The sequence below is a fragment of the Gobius niger genome, assembly GCF_951799975.1.
Source record: "Gobius niger genome assembly, chromosome: 4".
In the NCBI taxonomy this organism is placed as follows: Eukaryota; Metazoa; Chordata; class Actinopteri; order Gobiiformes; family Gobiidae; genus Gobius; species Gobius niger.
The window spans coordinates 20,053,893-20,079,494 of record NC_136855.1 but is presented as its reverse complement, the minus strand read 5'-3'; the positions used below and the strand labels follow the sequence as shown (position 1 = coordinate 20,079,494).

Here is a 25,602-nt window from a genome sequence, read left to right as displayed (position 1 = left end):
CCAAAATTGTTCTTTAATGTGGAGCCTATCTGGCATGTATAAAATCACCTTCATTTCTTGTGACATCTCAATGACAGTTTCTCCCCCAAAAAACCTCAGATTTGGAGAAAGTAGGATCCCAAAAGGCTGCGCTCGTCTAGCACCAGCGACCACATGCTGCTGCTGCCGCTAACCTAATTAAGTCAGATGCATCACTGTGGCAGCTGTCAGTGCCGTGCTGTTCTTAGCTGTTGAGAGTGACATTAATGTGTGGAGCTGTTCATTCTGCACACTTTATTTAAGGCGATAAGTTAAAACAAGGCAACATATGAAGATGTGAATTATGATCAGAACCAGAATTGCTTTATTGGTGAGGAAACCGGTTCACAACTAGGATTTTATTTTTTCTTCAAACGTGCAACATGAAACATATAACACATAACTTACATAAAAAATAAACTATAAAAAGTGAAAACTACTAGAAGTGTATGCATAAGAGGATTGAATTTAAACTACGATAAATACAACGGTAATTTGACATAGAACAACAGCATGAGTGTATTTACAGATGTGCAGGTGCATTGAGTGATAGCAGCAGATATGAGTGTGGACATACCACATAGTGCAAATGTCTGGAACAGGTTATTACATTCATGAGTCTGATACAGAGTTATTGGGTCATGAGTCTGATGGGGAAAAACTGTTCATGTGGTGGGAGGTATGGGTCTGTATGGACCGTAGCCTCCTGCCTGAGGGGAGAGGGGGAGAATAGTCCGTGTCCGGGGTGAGAAGGGTCAGCTGTGATCCGACCTACACGCCTCTGGGTCCCCCCCTCAAGAAAATATATTCATAGAAATCAACCTATTGTGGATCCTCTTGGAGCTCTGGACACCACTGTCGAATGAGGGTCCCAACCACTCACACATGACATTTTCCTTTGTCTTTCTTTTCTCATCTCATCACATAGTTTGTAGGATCGGTTGCTATTATGTCAAGTGTTTGAAATTTATTGTAGCCCAAAAGATTAAAAAAAAATACTTCAATTTGTAGACCGAAAATGAAAAGAAACGCGAATAGCCAACCTGCTTTCCAAACTTTCAGTGTTTTAAGTGTCAGCCTCGCGCGCGTACACTCCTGCTTTGGGAGACGTCAGAAGTGTTGCAGAGGAGCGTGTATCAAAATCTCACGATTAACTGCGAGACTTGGCATCTCCAAAAAATTTTTAGCTGGTCAAAAGAGCGTCATCGGATAGGGGCATCGCAGCAGCAGCAGCAGCAGCAAGCAGCAACAACAGCACAGGTCAAGGTAAAGCGCAGCAGTGACAGTGCACGAGCGGTGGACTCGTGGGGTTGACCGGAAGACACGAGGGTAAGCTTTAAGCTCCTCCAGCATCACTCTTGACATCTCCTGCGCGCGGCGTTACAGTAAGATGCCCTGTGATAACTATGCGCCGCGGGAGATGATGCGTTGTGGGTGTGTGCGTGTCGGGTTTATTGCGATAACTTGCTGTATTTTTGCTGCCCCCCGTGCCTCGTGGTTCGTCCAGCGGTGCTGTGACAGGGGCGTAATCCGTTGCGCACTTTGTAAAGCCGTGCGCGGTGCCAGTGATGCGCAGCTGTAGGTGAGGCTCACGCAGGGGCTCACAACATCCTTGTTTCAGAGCGAGGATGATGTTGTCCACTGTGCAGTCTGACGGACAACTTGCGTGCACAACGTAACGTACACGCTATCGGTTATACACCTGCTCACATGTCGGGGAAGGGGGAATGTGATTGTTGCTGTTTAGTGTTCACAGGTTTGCAAATGTTTTTCTCTTGGTTTACTTCCATTAGCTCCACATCCATGGCGTACTAAATCTGATCTTAATATTGTGACCTCTTTCCTCTGTCTGTATAACATTCTTCACACAAGTTCTAATGCACACTTCTGGCAATGCATTTAGTGTGAGAGAAATGTGCAGTAAGTGTCTGGTGCACACTAATAAGCGTACTGTCCTCATGTGAGAGTGAAAGGAAAAGTAGATAACGTGTAGGCCTAAATAAAACGAAATAAACATTATTTATGTCTCAGCATTGACCTCATGTTTCAAATTGACTTTTGTCTTTTGTGTATGCAAATTACAGCTCTAAAACCTTTGCCTCACCTGGCAAAGTTTGACACATTGAGACACGTTGAAATATCCCTAAAACTTCAGAGAGACTTGAGACTGTAGCTGAAGGTAATCCTCCCTGCGTGATCCCAGCGTGATGGTGTTAATAGATGTTATATAAAGGTGCTTTCAAGGGAGCGATCTCCATACTGGCTTTCTATTATTGTGACATCTCCTGAGATGACGTGGATTGGGTGCCAGCTTTACTTAGCAGGGAGCCTGGCAGGGTCCTTCTCTTAAAACCACAAGGAGGCTGAACACAGGCATAGAGCTTATAATTTAAAAGCAGTGTACTTTTGCTACTCACTAATTGTGTTTTAAATTGGTTCTTTGAGCACAATGGGGAGTGGGACTAGGCTGAGCTCCCCACTGAAGCACCCAACAATGAGAAACTTGTCAGATTTGTAGGTCAAGCAGTAGGGGTTGTTGTTAGGCAGACTTGCTCCAAGCTCTGGATGTCATGCTGCTATGATTCTTATTTAAAAAAAAATGAAAATAGGCATTCTATACGTTACTTTGCTTGTTCTTTTCCATATCTTTAGAGCAGTTGTTAATTATTACAGCTGAAAACCAAGGTCAGAATGAGGTGATCTGCGATTATTGTTGCCATTCTTTTGATTAACTTGTGATAATCTCATGCATCACTGTTGGTTTAAATTTTTTACTCCCACAAGGGCAGATCAAATCATTTTAGTTTTCTTTGTATTGTTTCATAAAACCCCCATGCATTTCGTCCTTCACTTTTCTGTCCATGTCCATGTTTTACACAATTTGAAGTTTATTTGTTTGCAGAGTTTTACAGCTTTTTCAACCCTTAGCGTCACTTTTTAAGATGGTCTTGTTTTATTAAATCTAATCATCTTTCAGACTCAATCTGATCTCTTTATCCTCATCTAGTGTGTGTGGGTTCTTCATTTCTCTGACACTGTGTTAAAATCTTAATTGATTTCCGGGTGTAGTGGGGATTGTAGATATATGTATCCCTGTCCCATCTGGAGCTTATCAGAGCCTGACCCGCTTTTGGTGTGCTGTGTGAGTGCACTGTTCCTCTGGGAGCTGTCCCCACCTTGTGCTGACAAAGGGCTCAGCAAGAGGGGCCACATTTGTACATCTCGAGAAAACACAGCTTCGCATTTAGTTATACCCTGCAACTTCTGCTTACTGTACCAGTCACTTCTCGACGCTCATTGTAGGTCACTTGGTCTTTGGTTTTTCCATTTTAGAATTAGCTTCCGGCAATAACGCGCCCTACAAAAAATAATTATCTTATCTCCCTAATTCCCAATTATTATGCACAGGCTTATTTAAGAAAAAGGATGAGATTTTGTGATGTTTTTGCATGCACATCAGTGGTTAGCAGATTGTTCTCCTTCTCTGCAGTGGTACAGGGTCCTACACATGGATGAACTGGGGGAGGAGAGGGCTGGCTGAGGCTGTCATGTAAGGCTCTCCTCTGGGGCCAACACTTGCCGAGCGCTGCTTCCTGCCTCAGGTACAACGCGCTGTCTGCGCACTGTCTCCTGCTGAGAACTGCACTCCAACATCCTGCTCCACAAGGCAGCAACATGGAGAAGGTAGGGCATTCTTTTTAGATTCAACTCATCTTTAATGGTACAGAATCGCAGATTCATTGTTTTGATTGTCAACCTTTTTACCTTTATTTCCTGTGTTTGTAAAATGGTGGATTTGTTTTGTTTGTCTTGAAGATCATGTTTTGCGTTTGATATTTCTATTTATCAGAGTTCTTGGTAGAATGTCTGCTCCGAATTCCATGTGCTCCCAAAACTCTCAGAGATTTCTAAATTCATAACATGGGTCAGAAGATTCTATTTCCCACTGGGAGCCATAGAGATTAAGTGAGACACTTCACTCATACTGCTGAAAACCTGGCACAAGGGAGCAAGATTTCGGGAAGTTTTTTGTTATTCACTTGGGCCTCTTCCAGTAAATATTATGTAATGTTTTATTCATACAAAAGTGTAATTACTTTACGAAGTACACTTCTGCTCATTATCCCTTGTGTTTAGCTATAAATAGGTTCATGTTGCAGTCAAATGAAAGTTGACATCGCTATATACCAGACTGAACTTGCTTCATATGAATGATATAATTACATTTTAAATTAGCTTATTAGAAACTTGCCATATAAAGCCACACTGGGAGCTGAAGTGCACTGTCAATATACAGTATACAAAAATGAAAACATAGTCATAAAAACCTTGATGGAAGTCTTGAGATCTAGAAGCACACTTGAGACTATAACTCCCTGAGGCGTGAAAACAAACATCTCAAAGCGATGAACCGGAGGAAGACAACCACACAAACACCGACACATGCCTCCTGATCTGTGTCTTTACTTCCACATCTTTAACGCTGCTTTGCCCTTGTGCTGTGCGTCTGTGTGTTTTCAGAGCTGCTCCCAGTGCTCCGAGCCCACTCTTGCTCAGAGCCTGTGTACTCAGTGCAACAAGTGGCTGTGTTACCAGTGCACAGATGTTCACCAGCATCACACGCCCCCCGCCCTGTCCCGCTACACTGACTTTCACCCGGCGACAAGGCCCAACGCCAACCAGTGTCCCGAGCTCCACCAGAGGGGCGCCAGCTCCCTGCCTGCAGCTGCACAAGGTCAGACTGCCCGTTACCCTCTAATGATGGTTTTAGTCCAATATGGCTGATCGTTAGAGGTGGGGTAAGATGTGCTTATGCTTCTGCCCTCACCCTCAAAGAAGACAAATGCTGTTCTGAGTTCTTTCAGTGTTCTGCGTTGATGCACTTTTTCTTTTATATGCATTTGAAATGTACCGTATGTAAAGACAGCAAATGTTATTATGAATCTGTGGGCCAAAACAAAAGAAATTAGGTCATGTAAAAAATCTATAACAAAAATATTTTTCCTCAAATTGAAAAAAAACAACAAAAACAAATAAATAAATTCTTCAACCACAAAAGTAATTAAAAAAAAACAACCTTCTCAACTCCTACTGATTTAAGCTTTAACAGCATTGCTAATTACTGCCCTCCTCCGCCTTTTATCTTTGTGAAATGCTAGCATGTTTGCATTCCATCTCTTCTTTTATCATGCCTGCGTACGAACCACTGCAATTAATAATGCATAAAAGCCTGTTCACTATGTTTCCTAGAGATGCTTGACTTGTATTACATTTTTAACTGTGGCCCAGATTCTCTGTTAGTCTAATATTAGCATAGCCCTATTAAAAGACGTACAGATAGACCTGACACCTCTGATGTCGGCTGATTTTCCGAGTTATAAAAGCTACACCCAAGTTCACAGGGCTTTACATTAAGACTAGCCACCAAACACTGTAAGATTTCTATTTTGGCAAAGCAGCACTTTTACTCACTGGCCAATTTTGGCAGTAGGATTTTAGGTCTCCAACTGATACTTGCTAATGCCAAGTATTTCTGTGACGTAATTCATCATGATCAGAGAGTAAAAATGTAAATGAAATTAGTGGATTTAAAATACACTAGAATCACTGGCCAATGAGCAAAAACGTCAAGGCCTTAGATAAAACCTTTTACATACTATCTTTGTCGTAGATTTATTGTCATGCAGAGGTGGTAATGTTTGTTTGGTTGCAGCTTGTGTGAGAAAACAAGTGTCAGTGTGTTGACTGACAGGATGTGGTCAGTCTCTGGTTTGATGCACTGATGTTGATGCTTCACATTGCCACAGAGTGTTGAGGAGCCAAGCGCAGCAGTGGGGGGTTGGAGTAGGTAAAGCGGCCAGCCATAAACCTTTATCATACTCCAGCTATTTGTATAGTAACGAGCTTTTTGCAAAATGAACGGTTTTATGACAGCAGGCTGTTACAATATGACAGAAATGAATGGAATGTGTTTCATAACTACTTGGATTATGTTTGGAAGTTAGTTATTTGGCTATTATCTGGCCTAATAGATCCCTGCTACTTCAAAAGCATGGTCCAAATGTCTACTTTTAGATCTTAGTCTAGTGGGGCTGTTATTACTGGCAAAAAATAAGTAAATCTAATATTCCTTTAGAAGCAGAACTAATACATGCAATATAGCTGTGTGTGAAAGTTACTTTGTGAGTTTTATCCACCGTTTTATCCCCTCTCTGCTGATCCTCTTGTGTTTTTAGGTGTCGGGTCGTATCCTTGCCCCCTCCTCCTGTGCCACTCTCATAGACAGGAGCCCTTGGAGCTCTTCTGTGAATCGTGTGACCTCCTGTGCTGCAGCAGCTGTCACCTGTCCGCCCACAAAAACCACAGGTCAGTGTCCAGTACGCAGCGCAAGGACACTGCCACCGCGCATTCAGAACTCCCTGTGAGCTGAACTGTTGACGCTTTTATCACCTCCCTCCTGCATACAGTACCCTTGGCCTGCCTAATGCCTATTAAGTATTCATATGCTTTGGTTTCGGTGATGTTACAGAACAGTGGCTGCATCTAAGGTCACCTGCATAATGGCCGGTCCCAAGAGGAATTTTACTGAGCAATAAGAGAATACATTAGGGAACTTTTCGTACAGGGGGAAGTAATGAATTTGTGTGTCCTGTGTTTGTAGAGTGGTGCCGATTGAGAAGGCTCTGCAGGACCAGCGGTGGCTGTTCGAGAGTCTCCTGGTGCAGGTGGAAGAGAGGAGGTCGACAGTGGAGAACAATGCCAAACAAATAGAGGAGAGGTGTGTTTTAAGTTGAGCTCACAGAAATGAAATAATGACTGCACGATATGCAACGCAAGCTTTTAGTAGTATGAATACACTGTAGATTTACTAGAGTCAATTTCTCCTTTAATGTGGTTCTGCGTGAGGTTTTCCCCAAATTGTTCCCCAGATCTTGGACAATTAACCATCTGCAGCATCACTGTCGATTGTTGGGCTTTTCTCATCTGATTGATTACTTAATAGTTTGATATCTGTCTCCTTGTTGATTTTCAAACTTAGCATCTGTTTGATCAAATACATTTTTGTGAGATGTTGGGGCCTACAAAAATAATATATGCAAGAAACCTCAGACCCTAAATACTATATCATTCACAACAACAATGCCAATGTATTTATCATATATTCATATGTTTCTAATTATATCTATAGTGTCTTAATTTCCAGTTTCTCCAATTATTTTTTATTCAGTTGAGTTTACAACGATAAGTTATATCAATACAGCTATTAGATATATATTAAAAGATCTCCTCTTTTGTACCTACCTGCATACTTACATTATTCGCCCACACATATTCCATTCACCATCACACTCATACTCATTCCTGCATGCACTCGGTCAGATGTGCACAGCAACCACTGCCTCGCTATATGTTAATAACACGGGAGGAGAAAAAAAAAAGAAAGAAAAAGGAAAACAAACATGCAAAAAAAACAGACCATGAACAGTCTGGGTGTTCCTCGGCATAGTGCTTCCTTTAATGAGCTTTGCTGATTAATAACATCACTAACCATAACATAGATGACAACATTATTGTTACAAATAATATAGAATGTGTATATAAATGATCATCATTCATTATTATGATTAATTTTAGTTTCCACTTTCTGATTAAAATGTCAGTACTTTTGGCAGCAACAGTAACAAATACCTAGGTCTTCTTTTTAAAAAAATATCTTCAATATTTATAAAAATGATTGTCAATAGCATTGCATATTTTCCGATCTTTATTTTATTGGATATCCTGATTTTCTTTTGTCATTTTTCACTGATGGTTTGCATATTTTATTTTTTGTATAAACAAATCCAGTCTTTGGAAGGCCTTTGTTTCTTCTACTGTACATAGTGTTTCATTAGAAAATGATTTACTTTTCCCTGTCTCTTTTTATAGACTTCACAGCGTAAAGATCGCACACAGGAAGACAGAGAACCAGATTAAAATGGCAAAGATGATAATGATGAACGAGCTTAACAAACGATCCAACCTATTAATAGAGCAACTGGAGGTAATAACTCTCTTTTTCTCTCTTTTGCGTTGAATTTTTAAGCCTACCATGAGTGTGCACAGACTTAGATTTAGAGTTTTGATGTAACCAGTCATGAGCAAACGGAAGACCATCAAAACCAATCAGAGCAGATTAAGTTAGTCACAACTCAATTAATCAAAACATCCTACAACCCCAAGAACTGAGCTTACGTTTACTTTTTGTAAATTTTATTTTACCGATTTCAGTTTACATTTATTTTGCGTAGAAATTCTCAGAAGACCTGCAGCAGCACCTGGAGGATTACTTACAGGGGGCCATAGAGGTGTGTGGACAGATGGACCACGCACAGAAGTTCATCACCTGGGCCACAAGCCACCACTGCAGCAGCCCGCTCCTCTTCAGCAAGGAGATGGTGAGATGACATCAAACACACTTGTTTGTAGACCCACTGGCTAATGTAGCCATTGGGTCTACAAACACCACACTTCTGTAAACAACTTGATATGGTAATTTCATATTTTCAGTGATCTTTCACCAAAAAAAAAAAGAGTGGTGCGCACTGAATGGGTGCTGCTGCCGGATGCTCTCTCATCGAATGCAATTTCTCCATCTGTGAGATCAATAAAGTACCATCTCATCTTATCTTATCTTATATTGTAAATTAAAGAAGAACTAAGTAACTTCTTGACATTAATAAATCCTTTTCGTAGTACCTCTGGGGGGGAATACAAGTGTTAATGGGATGATTGGGATGATCATCTCCCCCTGATGTCTCTGGCCAGAAATTCCTGCCTCCGGGTCGGAGTCACCAAAACACACTAATGGAATCATGAAGAAGCTAACAGTTAGCTTCTTAAGGCTTACGAGCAAAGCTAATTGTGGGCTAGCACCAATTGAACAGTATTTACAGCCAAGTTTGATGAAAAAAATATCTGCATTGTGTAATTGGATGTACAATATCCCTCTCTCCCTTTGTCTTTTCTGTCAGCGTAGTATTTACTCTCACGGACAATTAATAAGTAAATAAACGTAACATGCTACGGCACCTGCAGTGGCGCTTAGGGCTCTAGGGGCATGAGCTACTTAGTTCTGCTTTAAATAATGTTGATAAAAAATATCCTGTGTGTATTTTCAGATTTCACTACAGATGCAGCAATTGCTTGAGCCTCCACTTCCACTGGATTCAATGAGTCCTGTCAGGATCAAATTCAACTGGGATGCGAGTTACTGGACAAAGCAGATTTCTACTTTGGGTAATAAAGCAAAAATCTTGGCTGCAGGATTTTCTCTTTGGTGAATAATCGCAGTGAATACGTGTAGCATTTTTACATGAGCTTACTGTGTTTCAGGGCTAAGATACAGAAAATGAAATGTGTAAATCGTATATATATCGTGTTGTTCTTTAGGCGAGCTGACTGCTGAGGGTGGAAACTGCCCATACCCCCAGTCTCTATCCTGTCCCAGCATCCTGCGCCCACAGCCCATCTCCTGCCTGACTCTGCCCACTGTGTGTCACCGATCAGACTCGAGCTGTGGCTACAAGAGCTGCTGTGAGCCCCAGATGTGCTGCCTCCATGGCCTTCCCAACCCAGATCTGTCCATGGATAAAACCACAGTGGATGGCAAACTCTACCGATCCGGACTCGGTCTTCTCTCCACAAGACATTGGGACACAGACAGCTTGTCCGCTCCTCATCTTCCCGTTTCATCTCCTGTGTCATTTAGACCCACACAGGCTAAGTGCACACATGGCACTGTAGCGCACACACAACCTGTCTCCTCCCACTCACTCAGTGCGCCTTATCTGCATCAACAACAGCGCACTGAAGCTCTTCCAGACAGCCAAGTCAATACAGAGGGCCCAGCCCACAGCCAATGTCAAAGAAAGATGTCAGTTTGCGCCCCTCTTCAGCAGGAGGACAGAGATGTGATGTGCAAAGACATGTGTGATGAAAGATGTAGGCTGGACGAGACGTGTGGACATGAAGTTGAAAGCGCAGAGCTTTCGGATAAAGAGCAAATATCTCTTGTGACTGAATTGGGAAAGGAACAGCAGAGAACCAGACCCATACTGACCACCAAAGACATCCGGGATGGCAAGGTGAGGAAAACAATGCTACACTGCTGAAATGTGTCCCTCTTTGTCACAATATTTGCGATGAGAATTCAAATATCTCACACCGAAAGGCAGTTCCCATTATTACATACATTACTCATACTGCACAACATTTTACCCAATATACGGAAGAAAATGATACTAATTTCAATATGTCTTTACAGTGAGCAAGCTCTCTCTTCTCAGACCTAATGTTGCAGGTTACAGGAAGCCCAACATGAGGTTCAAGTCCATCAGATCCTCTTCCAAACACTTTATTTTGATAACCCATTGCAAAGGTTTCCCAGGTGTCTATTTAAGCAATAGAAGCACATTTGGTATCATTGGCATATGAGTTGATGTTGGACCGTACAGCCTGGAATGTTCCACTGTGTGACTCTAATTATCCTCACAGTTAAGTTCATTCAATGTTCATACAGTTGTCACGTTGAATATTCAATCCATTATTATTATGCTTATTGATGCCACTGCTGGGAAATTATTTTGAAGGTTTACAAACTACGTAGTGTCACTAATATTGTAAAATCAAGTGCAGTGTTTTTAATGGCAGAATGATCACGTCCCACAGTTGACAGCCATCCTAAAAACAGATGGTGTGACAAAAATACACCCCTGCATTAAGAAGAAAAGGCTGATGGGAAAACAAAGAGCTGTGCTGGCAATCAACTCTTTTTTTCTTTTTTTTCTTTTTTTTTTAGATTGCAGCCTCCTCAAGACTCTTATTAGCACTGGCAATGTTAGAATAATTACCAAGACACATGAGCAGAATACCTCGCTATAGCGCTTGAATCATGTAGTAAAATTAGACCACTCGAGTGCTTTCATTTATGTACTTAACCTGTTTTTAATAAGTCACTGTGGGAATAGCGTAGCATGCCAGTTATATGGTTAGCACCCCGAGACAAATTCCTACACCCCACCTCTCTCTTAAGAGGTAAGGATTAGAGTCTATTTTCCCTCTCAGTCAGAGCCCTGCACACCTTTCCCAAGAGCCATAGATCATGTTGATGGTTTTAATCCTTAACTGTGGAGCGCACGCTTAGTGTCAGCCTGGCCTCGATATGGCGGAGGAAAGAAGCAGTCTATTTGTTCTTACATTATCCGAGGCGTGTTCAGAGGACACAGTGAAATTATGAAATTGCAGAGTAGCAAGACTCCTTGTGCTGAATCAAAGCATTTGCACTTCTGATGATGAATTTGCATGTGATAATGGAGAACTAACAAGTGTTTTGTGCTGAAATAAGCAGTACGGGAAACAAAATAATAACGTGATACTTTACAATAAGATATCAAGATTAATCAGAGACAGTACTTATTAAATATAAACTGTAGAGCACCCGTTATGTGTTATTGTTTCTAATGATGAAAACATGTAACTCAATGTCGTTATTGCTCGATTTCCCATTACTACAATAGCAAAACCTTGCCGCTAAGGAAAAGGTAAAACTATATCTATGAAGCTGCCACAGTTTATTTTTATATCCTCTGTATGTAAAGTAGACCTGACTTTGATTGCTCATTATTCAAGCCGTCTGTGTTCCTAAAAAAGCTTGCCACCCAGTGTATTTTTAAAGAGACACATTTCTCTTTTTCTCTCTGCTGTTAATGGCATGAACAGGTGCATCTGTGCATTCATCCTATGCCGTCTGCCCTGCTCATATTGTCATGTACACGTGTGTCTGACAGAGATCCACTTCCCTGGAGGTCCCGGTGACAGGCCCAGAGTTTGCAGCTGATGTTCAGAGGAGCCGGCTCAGCCCTAATCCAGTCTGCGGCAGAAGAGAGAGGCGCTCCCAGAGCATCCCTGCAGAACTGGTTCCTGCCTCCTCCGCCAACCCCTACGCAGATGCGCTCCCAGCATGCCCTCAGAGTCTACAGGCACCAGCCACTGATAAGGTATCACTGGGGAAGGATGTGCTGTCAGAAACAATAGAGATTATCAAGTTAGCATGTGATGTTTACCTATCAAAGTATCATCCTTGCACCATAGCGAGTCATATTAACAATATTACTGACTGCAGGCAGGCACGGTTTGATGATAATCTTAACAAATATCTAGCAGGTGTGTGGATTTGGAACATATAGAAGCAGGTTTGTTTTATCATTTGTTACACCTTTTCAAATATTTAAGACTCCCTCCAGTGATTCTCTGCAAACACGGGAGGGGGTTACACAACTTTAAAAATACTAGAGGTTGGTTTAACTTCCAAGTGAGCATCACCTTCAGTGTTTCTTTTTTACATTTATTTTGTGATGCGTCAAAGATGCACATACACCACCCGCACAATTATTGGGCAAGTGTGTTTTTGTGACTGTATTGTTATTCTTCTTCATATTTTGTGTCAAACTGATCATCTGTGTAATGAGAGGGGGTGTGGTCAAAGCAGGTCCACACTCTGAATCAGGTTATTATGCAGTTGATTTCTCTCTGTCAAAATGGAAAGAAAAAGACATCTGACAAATTTCCAAAATATTAGGATGGGACCACAGAACCGTGATATGTTTCGTTGGTTAAAGCCAGGAGGATTGTGAGAAGTGATGTGGACAAAAAATACATAAAGTAGCAAAGAAAGCCACTAGGAATCCATTCTCTACCAGTGCTGTCATTTTCAGCAGCTGTAACCAACCTGAAGTGTCCAGAAGTACAAGCTGTACAAGGTTCCTGACCCAGTCTAAACGTTTCCCCTGTCTTGCTCAATAGTGTTTGGGTTTCCACCTCTCTCACATTGACATGTCTCAGCACTGAACACCTTTTTCTTCAGGACACTTCAAGTGGGTTACAGCTTCTGACTGGATGATAATTGATTCCTGGTTTTTGACAGTTCATTTGCGTTTCTGTCTCTTCTTGCAACCGTTATTGGCTATTTTCAACAAAACATTTGATATTTCTCTAGTCCTGTCCAAATATGTTTTACATTTCCAGACTGCTGCATACCACGGAAAATGACTATGACTATGACTTTTCAGACATGTCACTTTAGAGTTTGAAAATGTAAGAAAAATAGCAATGTGGTCACAAAATTGTGCATGCTGTATGATAGCAACTTGTGTTTTAGGAAGAAGTGAAAATAACAGCAACTTGTCTGACTAAATGTGAATCTCCTCAGATCTTGGCTAGATAGAGAACATGACAGACACAATACAAAGGACATTCAAAAATCCAGTTGTTTTGATTGACCTTTTTTTAGTTTGAATCAACTATCTGGATGACTGAGAATCTACATTTTTAACAATACAAAAGAGTACTCAGTTATTTATTAGTCTTGTACCCATTTTTATTGTGTTTTTCCAAGCAGAGGAATACAATTTGGTTTCTCCTTAAGTATATTGTACTAACAGACATGTGTGAGTACTATATTACTATCAAGCTAGTGGTTGTTGTCCAAACTCATTCAGGAAAATAATTGTGATGTTTAAAATGCGTTAGTGAGGAATGAGTTTTAAAATCTACGAGCTCCCTTTTTCATTGTTTGTAAACAGAAAACATCAGGCAAAGGGCGTTTAAGATCAGTGAGGCAATATTTGATGCCAGCATTTGTTACCTTTGTGAGTTCAGTGTGTTTTTGACAGTGAGCATATTGAAAAAGCCTGCGGAGAAATACAATATGATAGGCTGGGTGATAGATTGGTAATAACAGTACTAATATTCTCGTGTTATTACAGCACTCCCCTGTGGACTCTAGACAGAGAAGGGCTTCAGACGGGGTCCTCTGTGTTGTCAAGGAGAATTCTGCCACACTTCCCCCTGCTAGAATCCGTCGCTCTCCGTTGCTCACCTACAAGACTGAAGCAGGTTTGTTGTAGCTCTTAACTCCTCACATTCTGTTGGAACACCATAACTGTAAAGGCACTCGTCTTTATTTAATCATCATTTATTTATGGCAGATCAGTCGTGCACTTTTGTCAGTGAGGGCTTGGACTTTGCGGTCAACGGCAGATGCAGAGGTTCCAACATTGCGCTCAGAGCGGCCCAGAAGGAGCAGGGAAGGCCCAAAGTCCCAGTGGTCTGCTTAGAGCGCCTCAAAATCCTTGTCTCTCAAATCCCTCCACAAGGACGAAGGCAGAGTGACCCCTTGCCTGCCAGTGCGAGCAATGAAGAAGTCTGGGATGTGGAAGTATGTGTAGTTTTTGTTGTTTGTTATTTTAGTTCTTTATTGGTGTAGCTGCGGGACCCACCTTCAAGTTGTCATGACAACCCAAATAATCGCTCTAATTTCAACTTGTAAAGAACATTTTTCATATGGATTTTGATAGTAGACTATTTATTCAAAATATATCTGTTCCTTACAGAGTTGTTATAATCATTCATGCACTGATTATAAAGGAGACGATCAAAAGCTATTAGTACAATTTTATCATCTGACCTTTTGGCCAGATGCTCAACCAAGACACAACCCACCCCTCAGAATTATTTTTAACTAATTCCTAATTTTACTGTAGCTAATAACTAATAGTGACAAACACCATAATCATTTAATTTTAGTGATTAATATGCATTGGACAGATACTAAGCTAGAATAGTCCTTCCTTGTCATATAATGTCAATGCTCACAATGCCCTTAAAAGTTAAGACAAGTCCAATGTCATTGTTGTGTCCATATGGTAATCCTCCTGGGCTTTGCTCCTCCCACAGAGGCACCCCTCCACCTCACCCACTTCCTCTCCTCAGCTCACACTCTGCTCTGGCTCAAAGCTCAGAAGAAGTGCAGAAAACAGAACTGCTAAAGTTACTGATTTTTTTTTTTACTGCTGATGCTGTCCAGTCTGTCCTGACACTGTCCTGATACTGTCTGACATCTTCGCTCTTTGGCCTTTTCATTTCCATTCCCCCATAATTAAGTCTTGCCACACATTTATTGAATATTTTCTCAAACGGGAAGAAACACGGGCACAGCGCATGTTGTTTGATCAGGGCTGCACATCAGTGGTAGAAATGGAGGAGGAAGGAGGCTCAATTTGAAGTTGTTGGGCTTTAAAATGGTGTTTTTCTTATTTACTTTGGTTTTAAAAAATAAACAGAAGAAGAAAAAAAAGGTGCTAGTGAGAAGGAGACTTAAAGGGCATTGAGTTGAGAACCACTATTGATTCATTTATTATGTATTTCTGTTTTCTAAATAAAAGCAGCTAAACTCCCACTTAAAATTGTTACAAAGAAAGCCAAGTCATCCCAAAGACTGCTAATATTTCCAATGTTTAAAAAAAAAAAACACAGGATGAAGTTGGCAAACGCTCTCCAAGGACCACCTACTCTCTCTCCACCCCGAAGCAAAACTCCAATCAGTCAAGCCCAAGTTCAAACAATGGTGACTTTAACTACCAAGGCTTTCAAAAATCACCCAGCTATGTGGCACAAAGCTACTCCTCTCAAAACACTGACCCGAGAACTCCCGAAGAAAACATTATTCAGATTGACCCAGATTGTGACACTGACGACACTGACCCGAATGTCGAATCTTCATCTGAGGCGGAGCTCGAATGCTTCACCCATGAGAAGTCAATGGGAGCCGGAGAAGTCGGGGAAGTGGACAGGGAAACAGACATTACTGACAACGCAGATTCAGATCCAAGCCTGGAATATGAAGCGGGCTCTGAGGAGGAACAGGGGCGAGACTCGAGGGAAGGCGGGTCAGAGCTGGACCAGCAGGACCACTTTGAAGAAGCAGAGTCACAGTCTGGTTCCGAACAGGCCCAACATTCCCAGTGCTCCTTAGAGTCCGACGTGGAGGTGGATTCTGAGGGGGAACCGGTGAACGATGAACCCCAGCCTCTCCGGTCTGACCAGGAAGACGATCCGCTCATTGGTCCCATTTTGATCGCGAACCCTGAGCGGCAAAGTGTTGCTGAAGATGTCCCGGACAGAGCCGAGATGGAGAGCGAAGACTTCTGCGCCGTTTGTTTGATTGGAGGAGATCTTCTCTGCTGTGACCGCTGCCCCAAAGTCTACCACCTTTCGTGTCACATCCCGGCTCTGTTAACCTTCCCCTCGTAAGACTAAACAATTCATTTGTTTTTAATGTCTTTATGTTCGAATAATTAAGTGTGTGTTTTGGTGTAGAGGGGACTGGGTGTGCAGCCTTTGCAGAGATATGGAGAAGCCACAGATGGAGTACGACTGTGAGAATGAACGATCGGCAGAGGATCATGTGCCGACGTATGGGCTGGCTGCTACTGACCAAAGAGTAAGGGATTATTAAAGTTTAGTGCAGTTCAGTCTCGCCAATACAGAATCAAGTATTCCATGTAATTGAAATTCTCTCATTTGTTTTCAGAAATGTGAACGGTTAACTCTTCTCATTTTGAGCAACATGCTGAGCGCACCCTTCCATGAACCTGTCAGTCCACTTGTAAGTAAACGTCTTCTTATAGAGAAGTAGAAGAAAACATGTCAAGATACGAAACAAACACACAGGTCTGGCAAAACTAAATCGTCAACATTAACAGTAGTATTTTAGTTTTGCAGTAGCATTGACAGTCGGTATATTTAAAAAAAACTAAAAAAACAAACAGCCAATATACTGTAGTGTTGAATGTGCTACTGTCTCGTTCCATTGCTATCTTTACTTTACTTTATTTCACTTTGTGCATAGGGCTACGTGCCGGGTGGCTAAGTGGTTTGTGCCCTTGTCTCTCGGAAAAAGGGGGTTGTGTGTTTAATCCTCGGGTTGGCAGACTCACACCTTCACCACATATCCTGCCAGTTGTTTTTTTTTTTTGTTTTTTTTAAAGCTATGCATATTTTTTCAGCAGAGGTAGGGAAGTAATCAGGCAGGCACGCATACTCGATTAACTTTCTGATGATATTGTACTTCTAAGAGCAGTTTTATGGCTCTGTGCTGTGAGGTTTTTGGAAGACCACTTTCACGTCCGCTTAGGTAGATTTATTTTGAAGTAAGTAACTCTTTAGTAGGGCTGGATACCGTTACACGATACTTTTTTCAATACATATACTCAAATATTTTTCATATAGAACCGTAAAACAGATTAATTAGGTTAATTTATTCCTTTTACTTCCATTTAATTTCTTTTGCATTTGAATCATTTCTTTGAGGTAAAACAGCCAAGAAACGTCCTTTAAAGGGACTCTACGGAGTTTCAAAATGTTAAAGGGGCTAGATGCAAGTTAGTCATTTTATACTCACTATTGCCACCTCAGGTCTTATGCGTAACTGCAGCTTCTATATTAAGCTCGTGCATGACGGCACTTCGACCCGAATTAATACCTGAGGTGGCAGTAGAGAGTATAAAATAGCCATCTTGTGTCTAGCCCCTTTAACTACAAAAGGATGGAAAAAACACTTTATAACACATTAAAAACACATTATTTCCCCCATTTTCAACAAATTTTTCCATGTTTTTTTCCCCAAAAAAATTCCATATTTTTTCCCTAAATTTCCCACATTTTCTCAAACATTTCAAATGTTTCCGACAATTTTTCCCGATTTCCCCCCCACTTTTTTCAATTTATTTTGAACTTGTGTTTCACTTTTTTTTTTTCCTTTAACATTTTGCTGACCAACAGCATTAAAACTCGAATATAAACATTGTATATTTCTTTTCGGTACCTGCTTTCGATACTTACATTTTTTCGATACGAGTAGTACCTAAAAAATGTTTTCAATACCAGACTGATATCGTTGTAAATATTTTGGGTACTCTGCTCACCTCTTCGCATGAATAAGCAAAACATAAATAAAGAATGCATGATAATGACAAATTGTGGTTTGTTATAATATTTTTTTCTTCAGGCTCGTCATTACTACCAAATCATAAAGAGACCTATGGACCTGTCTGTGATTCGAACTAAACTCAACAGGAGCAACAGCAAACATTACAACTGTGCCGACCAGTTTGTGGCCGACGTCTATCTCATGTTCAAAAACTGTGCAAAGTTTAACTATGTAAGTGTAGTCATATTTCAATCGCTTTTCATATGCCATTATAAATCTTTGTGTTTACAAATATAGACGATGGTTGGTAAAAAGTAGCCCCAGAGTAAAGACAGTTGCTCAGTAATAACAATGGATGGAAATAACGTGCTTCCATATCTATCGTATTGCCATGGAATATATGTGTGTCCATATAAATATTTACACCAATCTACCTTTTTTGTTTACAGCCTGACTCTGAGGTGGCCCAGGCTGGGCGAAGTCTCGAGTCCTTTTTTAACTCCAAGCTCAAAGAAGTTTTTTCAGACCGCATTTTCCCAGGTTTAGAGCCGGACTCTGACAGTGATGAGTACGATGAAATGTACAGATCCACAGAGGGCGGGTTCCCGTGGCCCGAGAGGAGGGAGCAGTGCCACAGGAAGAGGAAGAGGAGGCACTCTCTCAAGTCCAGGAGACAGCATTTCTGAACACAGCTTACACAGTTTGCTTATAGCAACGTTTTCACTGCTGTAAATATACTCCAGTTTGTTTGCAATCTTAATGTTGGTCTGTCTCAATGCTGCCCTCTTTTGATCGTTGGTAGTAACATACTGCAACAATGCTTCCAATCGTAAATGCACATTCAAGTATTGTAGAGGTCTAGCTCAGGATGTTGGAATGGACTTATTATAATTTCAGTAGTGTAAAAAGTAACATGCCTCAACAATTCTGTAAAGTTCTATTTAAATTATACACAGAAAGTTCAGATAATACATTTTATTGTTATATTCTGTAGCATGGCATTTACTCTGAAACTTCCTTATTTTATTTTAAATTTGTCTGATATCTGACACTCGTTTAAGCTGCCCTGATTATATCTGTTAATTATTATTACTTTTTCTTTTAATGTATAGTATATTCCTATTTGTGGCTTATATTTTACAATATTCATTACTTTATTTTAGAAATATAGACTAAATGTTTTTTTTAGGTCATTATTGTAACAGTGCTTTATATGAAATTGCGTGTTAACATTTGACCATGTATCCTATTTAATTGGACTGTTACAACAATTTGATATCAACGTTTATTTGTCCACAAGCTTCAAACCAACCTCTTCCAAATAAATAAACTGCTGTTTAAAAGTAGTCTACTTTTGTATGGTATGCACATGTTGTGTTTGCATCAATTCTGTTGTTATTGTTTTAACAGATACTTGAAGCACTTGTAGTGCTATATGCATAACAATAAACGTTCTTTTTAAATGTACCTTTAAGTAAACCCAGCAATTCTAACATTTAGTTGTGTTCTTTCTTGTCATGTCAATACAAACCTATATAATAAGTACTGTGGACATATAATAAATAATAAGAAAATATACAACAGCAAAAATATTATAGTATAATCACTCAAAGTGTTGCTGAAATCCAAAATGTGTCCATTTGAGATGCATCCTCTTTGATATTGAAAGCAATTTTGGCTGGTATTTTTGCTGAAATTGTTTGCATGGATGCTAGATAATAAATGAGATGTGCAGGGTTTTTTTATTATTATTTTTTTCTACAGTGCATATTAAAGATAATTGCTAAGTGTGGATAAGACTATGTTGTTCGTGGTGTTTTGTTTTTATCTGTACGGGCTCGCGTGTTGCGGAGGACTTCCAACCAGTTTATGAAGCTCATTCGTCTTGTGATGGAGAACCTGTAGTACAGAGCAGACTGTGGACACAGTGGCTCCAAATCAATGGCTGAGCTCATCCATAATGTCTGAGAAAACCAAAGTCTGCCTCCAAGACTAAATCAGTTACAGTTATGAATGCGACCATATGTCTATACCAACGTCTTGCATCCACCTTTATAGTCCAGAGATTCTTATTAGAAGTGGGATTTAAGGCTACCTTTACAGTAAGAACAAGTGAATTCCTGCCGACATTTTCTTTGAGTGTAAAGATGCATCAATGCGCAATCTTATAACATTTTAGGTATGTTAAATTATTCAAATAAAAAGTAAACCCATAACCTTTTATCTGTTTTATAGTTCTAAATTTGACAATGTAAAAATGAGTTCACGTTAGAAACATTTAGTTTCCAAGGCCTCAGTAACTGAATTTTATTTTATGAAAATCGTATTTGTTTTCTCCTTAGGACGCGTAAATTTAGTGCAGTAACTATTTTGTCCACGAGGTGGAGGCAAAGACCAGGTGAAATCGAGCAGGAACCAGTGCAGCAGAAATGTTCTCATGGCCAAAGGCCAAGTGGGTAAGGTAACCAACCAATTTAGTCTGCATTTAAATTCAGTATTATATCGTTTAAAAGACACAAGACTTTTACGATTTAAAACAGTAATCAATAAAATATAGCTTGTGTTGTGCCAAATAGGATGTGAAGGCTGCACAGTGACTGTCCCTTCATGCCTCCACTGAAATGAATTTGTTCTTGTTTCTGCTGTGGCCTACATTTTTTGAGACGTCTGCCCTCATATAGCTTCCCAAGGCAGGGACCAGCAAAGGGCAGAGATTAGCTTTAACCAGGATTAAACCAATGAGAAAAATTTGAATTTGTGGCCCTTATCTCTTAGTAGCATGTGGTGTGCTCTGAGCAAATGGCAGAATTTGATCTTTTTTGCTTTCCTTTTGGCAAAGCATGTTTTCATGCCAATAGACGCTTATCAAACATGGTCAGTGAAGACAGAGAGGATTCTTGAAGGCCCTCAGAAGGCTTGTTTACAGGGACAGGGCATACATTAGCTGATTGGTGGGAGTAGAAAGATGTTATTTAGTGGTCGTAGGTGAGTGTGTTTAATGACTTCATGTTAATGTACACTTCGACTATATAAGACTAACTTAATCTCTTTGCATAATATTAGGATTCACCTCATAACGTGGTGTGGTGATGGCCTCTATATTTGCATTCTAAACATGCAATTTCTTGCCTCATCAGGTAATGTAATTCCACGGTTCATTAGCACTGTGAGGTTTATCATTTGTCATCAAAGCCGAGCTGTCAATAAACGATTTCGCTTCACACCAGGAAAATGTAATGTTTATGCTAAACCAGGACAGACAGAAGTGTTTGCGTTAATTGGAGTTTGTAAGACTTTGTTTTAGCTTAATTTTCTGGCTTTATTTGAATGACAGCTAGTTACTACAGCTCGAGGTGCTGTCATTAGAGAGCTGCCTAAGCCTAATTAATCCAACTTTTGTGTAGGCAAACAAAGTTTTATTAAAAGTTCCTCCTGGTCTGATCTGAATACTGAAATCTACCTTTCATAAGGAGTTCAACATTTCCTCATGTGGAAAACATGTTTTCAATCAAGCTGTTTAAAAAAAAACTGTGTGAAGTCAAGATTCCCAAAATGTGGCTCTTAATGGCACATACATAGCTAAATATGCGGATTTACATTTCTTTAAGTATCATTTCTTATGATTTTTAAAGAGCCTAAATTGTAATTTACGGCTACAATCATACATGGATTTAACATATAGGCCACAGAAATGGTTTAGGTCTACTTGTAGCTGTGATAAGACAAACCTCTCTTAAAGGTGCACTATGTAACTTTTTATGTGACAAAAAAAAGACTTGATATTTGCGTGTATTTGACCTTTTAGTGACTCAGTGGCTTTATGGGTACAGCATGGCACCTTCACTTTTCCCTCACAGTTGTTTGGGGTTTCTGGCCAGTTTCTGGTACAAACCTCGAAAAACATTTGATCCTGGAGCGTCATAGAGGCCACTGTGAGGAAAAAACAAAGGTGCCATGCTGCACCCATAACGCCACCGAGTCACTAAAAGGTCGAATGCACGCAAATATTATGATTTTTTTTCACCTAAAAAGTTCCTTAGTGCACCTTTAAGCGATACTTGTTTGAAAACCATTGTTGTTTCAATTGATTTTGTCTGCTTAGTTTCCCCACAAACTCAGTCAGTCACTAGTTTGTTCAGTTTAAACTAATTACATGACCTGAAATGGCTGTCTGACAGGATGATGGAGGGTGGAGACATGCCTAGTCTTGACTTGTGATTAACCACAGTCTCTAAGTACTTCCTGTGAAACTGGAGAGGAGGCCTGCTCTGTGTAAAGAGCCTGATGCTGCAGGTAAAACGAGCACGCACGACATGTACTAGTTAGTGGATGCTCTTATTTCACCCGACTTTCACAAAGCAACACCAACTCTTTTTTTAATTCACTCAAATAAAACATGATAGACCAATCAACGACTAAATTGATTTGGCCAAACTCCTTGGTTATAAACTAAACACTTCTATTGTTACGTTGTTTTGTTTGTTGTTAAAGGCAAGCTGTAAAACACTACTCACACACACAGACACACCGCCACCATTGTTTAATTCATTTGCGAAAACAATCAGAACAAATGCAAAAAAAACAAAAAAAACAACACACAATCATTTTTGTTGCCATGGACCCCAATCCTATAGACCTACAGTATGTACCACGACTCCCAGTGTCTGGCCCTCAAACTCTTTTCTGATACACTCATCACATGCCTCTGTCGTCCATAAATGAGCTTTGATTGAGGTGATTGGAATTTCCCGAGGCTGTCACAATCGTTTTGATGGAGAAAGAGACAGCAGATAATGGGAGAGACAGGCCTGTTATGAGAGGCCTGTCAGGGCTAAAATAATGCATCAGAGTGGAGAGGTTAAAGACACTGCTTCCTTGTTAATAATTAATTGCTGTGCGTGTGGTGGATCCACTTCATCGCTCCTAGTCATCACTTGGTAATTGCTTTACATTTAATTTGGCTTTGGAGACTGTTTTGGAGACGATTTAGTCTTTAAGCACAATTCAGGATACATTGTCCTTTAAGTTAGGTCTGCAGGCAGCCGCTTGGTTGGAGATTGTGGAAAATATGAGTTCAGAGAAACAGATAGGTAATAAAAGGATTCAATGATCAGGGTGTGTGTTTTTATTCACTACTTGTCTGTTCGGTCTCATATGACTTTTTGCATATGACATCACTGAAAAAGCTGTGGCACGGGTCAATTATCATAAAAAGTGGGAAAAAATTAACCAAGGCCGGTGACTTAGCATTTTGATGAAATTAATGAGAAGGTGTTTCATTTATAATGTTTGGGTTGTTCACAATTCTCTTGTTCAATTATGTGTGTGATATGTATTTGCAAAAACTAGTTCAGAAATATTTGAGACATAAGTGTGTGTTTTTTTATTAACAATTTTTTTTGTGTTCCACCTCAGTTTGAGTAAAGTGGGGCAGCATTTTAGATATCATAACAAGCAAAATACATAAAAAACAAACAAACATCTAAACATATTTATGAATATAAGTTACTATTGAATGCTGCTTTAAAGGAATAGGCCACTGTTTTTACATACTGAGATATGTTCTTACCTTAGCTTTGACGAGTTCTTTAGGACCTGTCTGGTCTTCACCCGTGCCTTCAGTCACGTAAACACAGCGCAGATGGCGTTAGCATTTAGGCTCTCCCTCTCTCCACTATAGCTCCAAAACAGGTCAAGATAGAAGCTACCAAGCTCTTCCACGTTTTCCCTATTTAAATATGGTTATGTGAAGTGTTACACTACAAAGTATAATTACACAAATTACACGTAATAATACCAGGAGTAATTTGGCAACGGCACAGTAAAGTGAAGATTACTGCGCGGATTTCAAACTACTCCTGGTATTATTACGCCTTACAATATAGTCCCCCCTTTTATCCGCTTAGAAAATCCACATTTTTTAATTTTGTGTATTATACTTTGTAGTGTAACACTTCACGTAACCATATTTAAATAGGGAAAACGTGGAAAAGCTTGGTAGCTTCTATCTTGACCAGTTTTGGAGCTATAGTGGAGAGAGGGAGAGGCTAAATGCTAACGCCGTCTGCGCTGTGTTTACGTGATTGAAGGCACGGGGGAAGATCAGACAGGTCCTAAAGAACTCGTCAAAGCTAAGGTAAGAACATATCTCAGTATGTAAAAACGGTGGCCTATTCCTTTAAGTCACACAGCGTAAAATTTTGGATTCTTTTGTTGCCGATACAAAACCTGCTCCTAATGAGCAGCTCGACATAGAAAATGCTATTTTTGCAGTGTTTAATCAATGGAAAAAGAATAGATTTGGATAAGGACCTAACCTATTTAAATGTTATATTACTGCCTTTAGTCAACGTCTCCAAGGAGATGAGCTGGAGACGCTCCTAAAGTTACAGTCAGTCAGGTCTGAGGAGCTGAGCAAACACAGCAAACACACTTTTGCTTGGTCAATTTTAAGTGACACAAGGGCTTTAGTTACTCGATACTGATGGTACAAATTGTTTTGAATATGATGCTTTAATATTTAAAAGACAGTTTTGTGAATATTTAAAAACGTGTTCAACTTTGTTTCTGTTCATTTTTATTTTTGCTCAGATGACCACTTGTCACACTGGGTGTCCCTTTTTTCTTGAAAAAATGAGTTGATAGATGATGACGTTAATAGAAAACATCTCAATAATTTCAGAATAGTGTAATGTCCCACATTACCCAAATTCACCCCAATTCATATGCAAGGTACATAAAGTGTCTTGCTCAAGGACATATGCAACAGTACTCACAGTGATGCTTGTGCTTCAATGGTAGCACGTCTCAAACCACCTCTAGTATTCAGATGCCACGGCCATTTTCTACATTTGTGACCAAGAGCAGCAAAGTAGCAAATGGGTAAACTAATTCTATACTCTATATAATCTATACAGTGCTCGCAATTCATTTAGAGTTGTTTCAACAAATAACAAGTTCACATAACCATTTTAAGTATAGGGCCTTTAAAGCCACACGATGAAGCATGGTTTGGAACTATTTTTTGGAACCTACATTCCAGGATAAAGGCTATGTCACTCCATTGAGTAACTAAACTGTCAGAAAAAGCCTAAAAAAAGACACATGGAACAAGGAACCATTGCAGCCTAATGTATTTAAACCAGATAAAATAATAACCATATAAAAATAAATGGTAATATTGTATTGTATTCATTGGGTGAATTAGAATTCTCTTCATATATTTCACTTGATTACATTGGGATTAAAGCTTGGACCACTTGTCACAGTTTTTTTTATTTGGGATTGTAGCGCAGATGATCCTATAATAAAACTATAATCATTAATGCACTGAAGTATGGTATGGCCTTTCGCTGGTACTTGACCTCCACAATCTGCTCTCTGTGCGCTAGAGAGATCAAACTTTATTTTGCCTGTGTATAGCCTCCTTCACCAGGGAATTTGACTGTTCCATTTGCCAAATCCAAAGCAGTCGGTGCTCAGCCTTGCATGCACACAGATAATGATCAAGTTAATTAGACCTGAGATTGAATGAACTGCTGCAGCAACTTAATCATTTGTAACTTGATTAGAAATACTATATTCTGCTGCACCAGAGACCACAAACTTCTGCTGAGAGCTTGAAGAAGGAAGTTTCCACTACAAATTCATTTTGTTGTTTTTCACTCGAAAATGATCATGGGAAGAAACTTTTTGTCCTTCAGTTTGAATATGCTCCCATGTTCCAATGTAAACTAGCCTACTACAACATGAACAAAATTGAGACCTTGGCTCAA

At 40.0% G+C, this 25,602-nt stretch overlaps 1 protein-coding gene across 1 annotated transcript; it reads left to right on the top strand.

Moving 5' to 3' along the window:
* The first annotated feature begins 1,163 nt into the window (after positions 1-1,163).
* On the top strand, positions 1,164-19,230 carry trim66 (tripartite motif containing 66). Its single transcript, XM_079554489.1, has 17 exons — positions 1,164-1,284; positions 3,509-3,702; positions 4,540-4,753; positions 6,255-6,384; positions 6,680-6,796; positions 7,948-8,062; positions 8,310-8,456; positions 9,180-9,297; positions 9,451-10,145; positions 11,847-12,056; positions 13,824-13,953; positions 14,046-14,275; positions 15,373-16,145; positions 16,216-16,339; positions 16,430-16,504; positions 17,906-18,058; positions 18,277-19,230. Exons 2-17 carry the CDS (start codon positions 3,694-3,696, stop codon positions 18,511-18,513), a joined length of 3,477 nt encoding a protein of 1,158 aa, XP_079410615.1. The 5' UTR covers positions 1,164-1,284; positions 3,509-3,693; the 3' UTR covers positions 18,514-19,230.
* Positions 19,231-25,602: the final 6,372 nt, after the last annotated feature.

Coding starts and splice junctions, on each gene's coding strand:
- trim66 (XM_079554489.1), top strand. Junction 10,146..11,846: donor AAGACATCCGGGATGGCAAG/GTGAGGAAAACA, acceptor TGTGTCTGACAG/AGATCCACTTCCCTGGAGGT. Junction 14,276..15,372: donor AAGAAGTCTGGGATGTGGAA/GTATGTGTAGTT, acceptor AAAAAAACACAG/GATGAAGTTGGCAAACGCTC.